Here is an 11422-nt window from a genome sequence, read left to right as displayed (position 1 = left end):
TAAAAAAAAAATCGAAATTTTTTTAATTTTTTTCTTATAAAATTGATTTTTTTTAAAAAAAATAAAATAAAATTGGCCATCGTTTGGATTTTTTTTTCTTTTCTTTTTTGTTAGTTTTAGGTTTTTTCTAGAAGTTTTAGTTTTTTTTTTTTTTTTAAATTTTACTAAGGGTAATTTCGTCATTGGGGGGAACATTGACAATTTTTGGTAGTTTGGGGGGGACATTGTCACAATTGAAAGTTTGGGGGGGACATTGTCAATTGAGTTGTAGTTTGAAGGGGTTATGTGGACTTTCCCCTTTTTATTTAAAAGTAGTGTTAAGCGAGAAACGTTTCTCGCTTTTTGCTTTTAATTTTTTTTCTAGATGATGTATAGAATTCATCATTGGTGCTAGACATTTATGTCCCGTGGGTGGAATGTCTAGTCCATTTAAAAATGAATAATTATTATTGAGAATAGAAGAGTGTGGAATAGAATAGTTATTCATATTCTTTAGTATGGTAACAACAATTAATCAAAATTACAAAAAATCCCACATTTTTTTCTTCCAAACTCATATTAAAAAAAAAACCTGAAATAAAATAGGTGGCCCACAGAAGCGGTGCAGCCACCCTCAACGATCCACGGGGTGGCTGTGGCCACCCCAGAGGAGCTCTAGTGGTGGCTGCGGCCACCCCTGAAGCAAATATGGGGTGGTCGTAGCCACCCCAAAATGCGAAGGGGGTGGTGCAACCACCCCCAATGGGTGGTCAAGCAACCCAATTTATTTTTCATATTTTTTTTATTTTGTTTAAGTTTTTTTAAAAAATTATATGGGTATTTTTGAAAAATGTATTCTATTCTTTAAGGATTAGTTAGCTAATAATGTGTATGAGATTAGTAATCCCATAAAAATAAACTATTTCTATGAATAGTTCGTAACCAAACAAAATAATAGTTATATTGTAGGATTAGCTATTCATTTCCAGGGGTTTATTCTACGAACTAAACGAGGCCTTAGTTTCAACGGATTACATATTTTGTGTTGAGGTATACATATAATTTTTTTTTTAATGTATAATTTAATTTGCCTAAAATGAAATTTATTTTATTTTAATTTTAATAAATATACTTAGCCCACATGTTGGTTGAGATTCCAAATTATATTTGTAGTATTGTACTAATGGAGCATTTTGCCTCATTTGATATTGTTATACCAATTAAAAGATATCATTAAAAAAAAAAAAAAAAATGTAAGTGAAATTACAAGATTAATTATTGCTTTAGGGGTGCAATTAATGTGATTTTTCAATTTCCTCTTTATTTCCTTTAAAATCTCAATATATAGCTTGGTATTCAATTCTTTATAAATTTTTTTTTTTTTTTAATTGTAATTGGGGCCTTAATTAAAGAGCATTGGCTAAATCTTGTTGAGGGCCACATTTTTTTACAAATCCTAAGAATGGCAGTCACTAAAAGAAAAAAAAGAAAAAAAGAAAAAAGAAGAAGCCATTTTACTACATTTTATAAACAGCACCAATCGATTTATGTCCTTGTTGTTTCACTTAGGGCTGGCAATTTTGACACGACCTGCGAACCCGACACGAAGTTAACAGGTATTGTGGTTGGGCATATCGGGTTCGAGTCTTAATCGGGTCTACCCGATTAAGACACGATTAAATTCGTGTCTGGTGGGTCTAGCGGGTCAGTCAGGTCTCGGGTGACCCGTCAGACCCATTCAATTTTTTTTTTTTTAAAAAAAAAAAAAACCCTATGTCTATATGGGTCTATATATTAAAACATTATTTTTTAAAACTTTTTGTTGGAGAATGCAACTACTTGGACAGTTAGGATAAATTTAACTAGTCCTTTGGCCCAAAAGATCCCTTTATTAAATTATTTTTTTCAATTTTAATTAAGGGTTTTTTAAAACGAGTCGGGTCGGGTCGGGTCTACCCGATATGACCCAGTTATGCTAAATGGGTTAAGCGGATCGTGTCGGATTACCCGGATATTTTTCGTATTATAATCGTGTCAGACCCGCTAACCCGTTTAGCTAAACGGGTTGTATTCATGTCTTGGGTAATCGGGTCGCGGGTCTTAAAGGGTCCTAATTGTGTCTACCCGATTACCCATTTTGCCAGTCCTAGTTTCACTTTGGGTGTACTAACATACCATTCTCATTCATAAAAGGTCGCGAGCAAAAGCTCTTATAAATAGAGCAAAAACTCTAAAGCAAATTACAGCCGAAGGTAAAGTTACAATCAACCATTACAAATAACATCCGCTAACTTATAACTATTTATCAGGTTTAATATCAAATCTGCACCAAATAGACATAATTAAATACATAGGTAGCACTTATTCTTCGGCCCTGAGAGCAAAGAACCCTCATACCAAAACTCATCATCTTCGACCCAAAAGTTAGGATATCGTTCACATTCACAATTCAAAGGTCTGGACCAAGAGCAAATACCCCACATAGCATCAAGATACAAACGGGCAAATCAAAGAGAGAGGACCGAACATTATTGCAAGCAAAAAATAGGAAAAAACGTACATGAAAGAATGGAAAAAACAATTACAGGGATAAACTGAAATACAACAAAAGAAGCCAACAAAATAAGGAAAACAGAAGAAAAACACACTATGCAAATGACGGCAGCCGGAAGGAAGCCGATCACGTGCTGGCCGAAAACCGACGTGAAAGGTGGCGTTGGAAGCTCATCGCAGGGGGGACGCGTGAAAAGACCCAATAGCAGACGATGGGCGGCAAGTGGGCACGAAGGAGATCGGCGGCGCACTCGAAGAACCGGAGGAGAGTTTGAGTGAATCCCCTTAATCGGCACCCACACAGTGTGCCAAACAAGTAAAAAAACAGAAAACACAAACACATCGAGAAAGGAACATGGCAAAAACAGGCAAAACAGGAAAGGGAAAAACACAAAACAGAACAAAGTCGAACCAAAGCCAGAGCGACGGATCCAAAGTAAAAAGTGGGATGGACATGGATGGATCTAGAGGGCAGGATGGCAGGGCACACAACAAGGTGGATCAGACAGAGGATGGGAGATTGAGTAGAGACAAATCGATCTACAGCCAAGCCCGACCCAATGGAGACGCGTCAGAGGCTAGTGGAGGTGGGAAAAGGCGGCACAGTGGAGAGAGGCAATGTGGGCATAGCGGCACGGTGGACAAATGCCAGAGAACAAGACAAAAAGATAAAGGGGCGGCAGAGACATCAAGTAAATAGGCTAGTTCACCAAGGGGAGAGGGCGCGAGGAGGAGGGAGGCAGCCAAACAGTTGTCCCTCCTCCCAAACCAAGGGAAACCTACTTGTGCGGCCATGTAATACACTAATACCAATGGTTACGCGATACGCATATTTATGTTGTTTATAGTGTTAACATTTAATGTGAAATTTTTTCACAAAAAAAAAAATAATAATAATAATAATAATAATGTAAAAATTTACGTCCTTTACACAACAAAGGACATTATACAGTTAATGACATAAAAATTTCTTTTTTATTTCTCATTATTTACATTTAAATTTTCTATAAAAAAAAAAAAAAAAAAAAACTGGGTAATATATTCACCCCCCCACCACCCTTTTTTTGTTTTGAATTCATTTTTACCTAATAAAAAAAATCGCAGAATACGGTAGGATGATCTTCGTCCTCTTAATATAAAATCACATCTCCCTAACAAATACCATCAAACGATGTTTTAACTTAATCCAAAATAAATAATACACAATATTCAATACGCTACAACTTGGAAGCAAACAAAAACCTAAAGCAAACACCAAATGATGAGTATTGTACATTTAGCCATAAGATGTACCAAATTCAAAATTAGCGTTGTTTCTAATTCATCAGAATTAATTTGCACGTGCCTCCTCAATTCTTTTCTTCAAAATGCCTTTTTATTGGGCAGCTGGAAATATGTAAAATAATGTTATAGTAAGAAATTAACTCATAGATGAAGAAGAAACAGATTATTTGCATAATATACAAGACTTTCTTAGAGACATGGAAAATTATACTAACATGTGTTAAATAAAAAGCCCCAATAACATAAAAAGCAAAAGATGTCCATAAAGAATTGAAAGGTTTCAAGAATTATACCACTGTCGAAGGCATAGAGTTTCATAATCACTGTACTCTTTAGGTACCTCTGCAATTAGTTGAACGAATAATTAAAAGGGAAAACTTCACTAAGGACCCCTAATTTTTCACCCGTTTTGAAATATCTCCCCTAAACTTTAAAATTTATCAATTTAGTCCCCTGAACTTTCAATTGCTTTCAATTTGGATCCTCCGTCAGATTTTAAACGTCACATAACGTTTATACCCCTGACTTTTGTATAAAATTCAAACTTCTAAAATGTTTTTTTATTAAAAAAAAAAAAAAACAAAAATTAGGGATATTTTGGTCTTTTTTTTAAAAAAAAATTTTAACGGCTAAAATTAACAGAATGATCTAAATTGAGAACAATTGAAAGTTCAGGAGACTAAATTAAGAGATTTTGAAGTTCAGAGGATATTTCAAAATAGGTGAAAGTTTGGAGGTACTTAATGAAGTTTTTCCTAATTAAAACGATACGTCTAAACAATCCATTCAGATATAAAAGTTGCTTATAAGCAACAAAAAATTCATAAAGTAAGTGCAAGAAAACATACCTTCTTCTCTCTCGCGCCTAGCTACATCTCCCGCTTGAGCATCGTCATCACGTACAAAACAGAGCATCCCACATATTAATGAGTTACACCAATTAAAAAAATATGGTGGTAGAAAATGAAAAAAGAACAAGAATTGCGGGACACTCTCTCTACCAGTACCAAAAATACCTCTCACATCCTTGACAACAATGCAGATGGTGGCTCTTGAACTTCTATTCGTTGGATTTGATTCACACACTTGGCATTCATCTAGATTAAAATGAGTGGAAATCGAAGCACTTTTACTGGGAATATGATCATAAAATGGAGAACATGCCATAATATTACGTAATAAATATGTTATTATATTATTTAAAATTTTTAAATTACATGATATCATTATCATTATTAAATATAATAAAATTAAAATTTTGGCCGCGAGAATCTTTGCTACTCCAGGCTACCCAACCAAAGCTAATGTGCATATTAAAGGGGCATGGACTGGTAATCAAAGTATCAAACCCAGCAATTTATAATTGGAAAGTTTCAAAAGATTTTCGTGATGCAAAAAGAAAATAATTCCCAAAATTCCCACAGAGCCTCAACACCACATAAAATAATAAAACTTGGATGGTCCATGTCTTGCTAGCTGTTGCAGGCCAATTTAGAGAGAGAGAGATACTGTGTTTGGTTTTACAGCTCGTGATGAGATAGAAAGCAAGAGCAGCAAAGCAAAGGGTGAAAGGGAGAGGCTGTTTTGTCAGGTTCTGTCTAGGGGTGCTGCCCAGTAGATAGCCTTTGTGAAATCTTTGCCGCGTTGTCTCTGAGTGGTGGGCAATTAATTCTGTCCTTTTGATGGACTCTCCAAAGCTTTCTCTCTCTTCTCCTCCTCCTCCCTCTTCTTCCTTCACAAAAAAATAATAATTGCTTTCTATATTTTTAACTAGTATTGGATTACTCATCAATCTCTGCATCTCTTTTTCTCACTCAGACACAGACACATACAGGCACAAAGGAAACATTGTAGACTAGGAACAAGATTTATAAAAGAAAAGAAACCAAGGAATGAATGGTGTTTCAGCTGTCGAACCAGATTACTCTGAGTTTGTTGAAGTTGATCCTACTGGAAGATATGGAAGAGTATATAACCACTTTTGCTCACTTGGGATTCTTGCTTCTCTCCGCCTTCTATTGGGTGTTTTATTTTCTTATAAACATGAGTTCTGTTTTTGAGTTCCCTTTATTTGCTATTTTTTGCAGTACAATGTAATTCTTGGCAAAGGAGCCTCAAAGACAGTGTATGAGGCTTTATTCTCACGATTTTTGCTGCATACCCTTTTCAAATTTCTGCAAGTTATTTACTTTTTGTTGGCTTTCTGTTACTCTTTTTTTTGTTAATATTATGGTTTTGCAAATGAATGGGCGTTTGGGGTGAACTCGTTATTGCAGTTATAAAGCTTTTGATGAGTATCAAGGGATTGAAGTAGCATGGAATCAGGTGAAGCTCTATGACTTCCTACGGAGTCCTGAAGACCTTGAAAGGCTGTACTGTGAAATCCATCTGCTCAAGACCCTTAAACACAAGAACATCATGAAGTTCTACACTTCTTGGGTTGATTCAGCTAACAGGCACATTAACTTTGTCACTGAGATGTTCACCTCTGGTACTCTCAGACAGTAAGCATCATATAAGATTTTGACAAATACTCTTCTGTGTCTTAATCTTTCTTGATTTTCTGACTTGGAATTTTGAAATTTATTGGATTTTCAATGCGGGTAATTATTTTTTTCTTGAATTTTCAATTGCTGGTCAGGTATAGGCTAAAGCACAAGAGAGTAAACATTCGAGCCGTGAAACATTGGTGCAGACAGATTTTGAAAGGGCTTCTCTATCTCCACGGCCTTAACCCCCCTGTTATCCACAGAGACCTCAAGTGCGACAACATTTTTATCAATGGGAACCAAGGGGAAGTCAAGATTGGTGATCTTGGCCTCGCAGCGATCCTTCGTAAATCTCATGCTGCTCACTGTGTCGGTAAGTTGGAAGTGTTTTAGATTCCCTCAAGTCTTAAAGCTGGGAACTGTTATTAGATTTTATAATTTTCTGCATGGAATACAAATCCGCATCCAAACTGCCCCACATGTGTTTGTCATACTATTTTCAGAAGAACTGACTCGATCCTGGGAGAGTTCTTGGAGTTTGTGGTAATACATATGGGTGTTAAATCACTACTTCTCCCAAATGCTTAAGCTTATAAGAGAGAATGCACACCAAATATTTAATTGAAATGAGAGGTGAATAATAGATATATGGTTGATCTAATAGTATTTTAAATTACTACTTATCTCAAATAAGGTTATAGAAATGAATGAATTTAATAATTTAATTTATATTCGAATAATTGAATTGTTTTTTTTTTCTTCCTCAGGAACACCAGAGTTCATGGCACCAGAGGTGTATGAGGAGGAATATAATGAATTGGTTGACATATATTCTTTTGGAATGTGCATCTTGGAGATGGTCACCTTTGACTATCCTTACAGTGAATGCACCCACCCTGCTCAGATATATAAGAAAGTTATCTCTGTAGGAACACAAAACTCTTAATTTACTTTTTCCATATTGAATTTTGTCTCCACTAACAAATTACATACTGCATTTTCACTATAGGGGAAAAAGCCAGAGGCTCTGTACAAAGTAAAAGATCCTGAGGTGCGACAGTTTGTTGAGAAATGCTTAGCAACTGTGTCCCGTAGGCTCCCTGCTAAGGAGCTTCTGAAGGACCCTTTTCTCCAAATCGATGAATATGGGTCCAAGTTAAGTTCAATAGAGTACCAAGGAGATAGTGATGAAGTAGGCCCTCTCCTAAGACAACCTCATTATGAAATTTTGAACAATAATCCCTCTTTGATGAGTGGGTACGACAGCAATTATCATGGTTATGCACCTGAAATTGATTTAGACTACCATCCAGTTGAATTTGAATCGAGTGAACTTGATCTCTTCTCTTGTCAAGAGGATGAGCATTTGGGAGATGTTGACATTACAATCAAAGGGAGAAGAGAAGACGATGGCATCTTCTTAAGGCTCAGAATTGCAGATAAAGAAGGTTAATTAGAGTCATAATTATTCCAGAATGCCTTTTTTCTTCTTTCCTTACATTGTCAAATGAGCACAGAAACCAAATTGAGAATTGCTTTCCTCTGTGCAGGCCGTATTCGAAACATCTACTTCCCATTTGACATCGAGACTGACACAGCAATGAGCGTTGCAATAGAAATGGTGGCCGAACTTGATATTACTGACCAAGACGTGACAAAAATAGCAGATATGATTGATGGTGAAATTGCTACTTTGGTACCAGAGTGGAAGAGGGTGCTGAGCATGGCGGAAAGTTCACATAGCACAAGTGCAAGCTTTTGTCACAACTGTGTTTCAAATAATCACCTATTGGATTATGTATCATCAAATAGTCCAGGAGTCAAGAATCTGCAAGTTCTTCAGTGTTCCAAACATGGATGTGCTGCCATCCATGGGCGTTTCGAAGAGATAACGTACCAAGTTGAAGAGTCAGAACAATGTGTAACAGATGGTGCACCAAAGACATCAAGCCAATCTGGTGGCATCCATTTTGCTGATATTTGGGCTCAGCAAGACGAACTAGAATTGATTTCATCTGGGTCAAGGGAGATCTGCTGCGATGAAGTGAATAAGCCATTGGACCAATCAACCTTTGCAAACGAGAGAACTATAATTTTGGATAATCAAAGTGAATCCAGTGCAAGAAACTCTCTCTCCACAAATCCTTCAGCAGACTGTACTATCTTGGATGATTATGATAATGAGATTAGGCAAGAATTAAGATGGCTCAAAGCGAAGTATCAAATGCAGTTGAGGGAGCTCAGAGACCAACAACTAGGAGTGAAAATGAAATGGACACCTTCGAGCTTGTCTCAAAAGTCTGACAACTTAGAGCACAGAAAAGGCGAAGTTTCACCGCCTTTGGGCTCACCCCAGATAAAGAGAGAGAACATTGTACCTCTCCTGAAATCTTTTCCCTCTTGGAAACAATTAACTTCAGATTTTCCCATTGGTGCTGATAAGAAATGCTCCAGTGTGGCAGACCAAATGACTGGAAATTCTGAGGCAATCAATGGCTCTTTCAGTCCTGAGAAGATGTTTACTGCCAATAGTTTCTATACTGGAGCTTTGGTTCTTCCAAACTCTCTGCATAGGGCAACTTCTCTTCCAGTTGATGCTGTTGATGTTTAAAGCCTGCCAGCCAGCCAGCCAGCCAGCCAGATACTCTTAGCTTTCTCTCCAAGTTGACACCACGCCCTCCAAGTTTTAACAGGCTGCCTCTTTTCATTGACAGAAGAAGTGAAGGTGATATATCTATAACTTGTACAATCAGAGACTCAACTTCCACAGTTCCACAGATTGTAGGGCCTGTTCCCAGGTGAGATTACTTCACTTGGGTAATTTTGAGTTAATGTACATTACCCACTAACTTAGAAGTAAACCAGGTTTCCCAAATTTTCTCCTACATCCTCTGATCCCCTTTGTATGCCATGAGAGAGTGAGTTAATGGTTGTCATAGGAATGGCATGTGATAAGGTATGTTTGACGTATTTCACTTGAAATGGAGAAAATCCTACTGCCGAGCATACACATTATCGTTGCATTTACATGTGGAAATATTGAAGAAAAATGTTTGGGGTATTATAATTTTTACTACAATTCTTATATAGTTTGATATGGCAGCCCATAATTGATAAACTAATTAAGAGTGTATAGTTGATAAGTCAGTCGTTAATTAATTAAATTGACAAGTTAAATTTTTTGCTTAATTATTTCACCAATTATGAATTATCATATTAATTTGTAAAGAAATTTATAGGTCAACTTACAAATTGCTTTTAGAGAAGCATTTAAATGTAGACCTTTACATAATTACACTCATCAAAGTGCATATGTTGAGCTATTGGCATGATGGACGTGTGGTGCACACTCCTCGCTTAGGAGGAGCAATGCTTTTTTTTTTCTTTTTTTTTTGACATGTCCGCACAAGAGGGGGGAGGGGGATTCGAACTAGTGACCTCCACTTCATTAAATGTGGTCCCAGCCGATTGAGCTATCTCTTGGAGGAGCAATGCTATATACTAATTATTATAGTTTATACCTTCATCTCATCCCTATCTCACCGGGCATGTAACAGTATTCATTAGTCTAGTAGGATTAGGGTGTAGTATTTAGTGTTGAGTAATGTTATTCTTCATTCCTATGCCACAACAAGCTGATGTGACGTGTTTTAAATAGTTTATCGAATTAGTTAATTAAAAAAACAAAAACCAAACAAAGGTGGATTGAGATTTCTTAAAATTTTCTTTAAATCTGAGATTCTCAAATTCATAAATCTCAGCCGTTCATCTCGTCTCAACGTCTAAAATAAGCCAAAGTTATGTTTCAGCATTTAATGAAAAAGTTACTAAACCTTTAAAAATCTCAAATTTAAAGAAAATTTTAAAAAATTTCAATCCAAGAGAAACTACTCAAAACAAGTAACGTCATGAATGTAATAAATAAATATAAAAATATATCATTATCTTGAGATGAAACCATAGGGGATCCCAGCATCATGTGCACATGCCACAATGCCACCACTCATGTCATGTCCAATAAATATTTACAAAGCAAGCAAATCCCTCTGGTCCAGCCACTCCTTCAAAGACGACTTTCTTTTTTTCCCTCATCCCCTACCTGTCTGCTTTGTGTCGTTTTCAAAGGTCAGCAGTAGCATGGGCGGTTTTACCAAAGAACAAAAGTTAATGGTCCTGAACCTAACTTCACCGCCGGTGCCAGCATCATGTGAATTTCTACTTGTCCAAAATTGCCAACTTGGGTTAGATATTTGGAAGAGTATTGTAGAATGCCTGGCATCCACCATCACTGCCCTGGTAAGACGTAACTTTGTTTTCTACCAAAAAAAAAAAAAAAATTAAAAACATAAAATACTTAAAATTATTTTTATTTTTATGTCACATTAAAATAATTTTTTTAATTAAAAAAAAAAAAAAACTTTTAAGAGCACTAACAACCAGAAAAATTTTCATTCAAGGAGACGTAGATGGAATGAGGTAATTATCATTAATAAAAGTGGGTGGAGTACCACGGTCTTAATTGTTAATATTGAGGTATTAATATTAATATATTAGGATTCGGCTTAGGTTTAAATCTCCCAACGGTTGAAATTAAGCAGAAAAAAGAAAATAAAGGCTGCGATTTCACTGAACCCGTTCACTTCTCTCACGCTTCTTCTCCTTATTCCTTTCTCTCTCTAAACTCATTCTTCTTCTTCTTCCTTTCTCTTCTTGTTTTTGTTTAATCTGAAAATTAATCAAGACAACTTCTAACTAAACTGAGTATTTTCATAGAATTTCTCTAACCTTCTTCTTCATATATTATATGGTGGATATTAATTAATTGGCAAAAGGAGGATTGAATTGAATGGTGGATAAGAGAAGGCTAGGGTTGCTAGTAAATTCAGGATTGAATTGAATGGTGGATAAGAGAAGGGTTGCTAGTAAATTCCCATGTACGTCGTACAATGTAACTTTTACATTTACCGATTGGCTTGCTTTCGTGGCAGCCTATTAGTCATTTTAGACATTAAAAAGTTGATTCACAGAAAACTAGAAATTAATACTTAAAATAAAGAAAAATGAAAAATTAGTCATTGTGATTTTGCAACTAACTCACTGTACGACATCAAAATAAA

The 11422-nt window shown here is 36.0% G+C and overlaps 1 protein-coding gene across 1 annotated transcript; it reads left to right on the top strand.

The window, feature by feature from the left end:
- The first annotated feature begins 5465 nt into the window (after positions 1-5465).
- On the top strand, positions 5466-9328 carry LOC132180040 (probable serine/threonine-protein kinase WNK9). The gene is made up of 7 exons (XM_059592889.1): positions 5466-5783; positions 5904-5941; positions 6093-6320; positions 6458-6678; positions 7073-7230; positions 7315-7753; positions 7856-9328. Exons 1-7 carry the CDS (start codon positions 5709-5711, stop codon positions 8914-8916), a joined length of 2220 nt encoding a protein of 739 aa, XP_059448872.1. The 5' UTR covers positions 5466-5708; the 3' UTR covers positions 8917-9328.
- Positions 9329-11422: the final 2094 nt, after the last annotated feature.

Source organism: Corylus avellana, chromosome ca1 (assembly GCF_901000735.1).
Source record: "Corylus avellana chromosome ca1, CavTom2PMs-1.0".
NCBI lineage: Eukaryota > Viridiplantae > Streptophyta > Magnoliopsida > Fagales > Betulaceae > Corylus > Corylus avellana.
The sequence above is the reverse complement of the archived record's forward strand: the minus strand, read 5'-3'. Positions and strand labels throughout refer to the sequence as shown.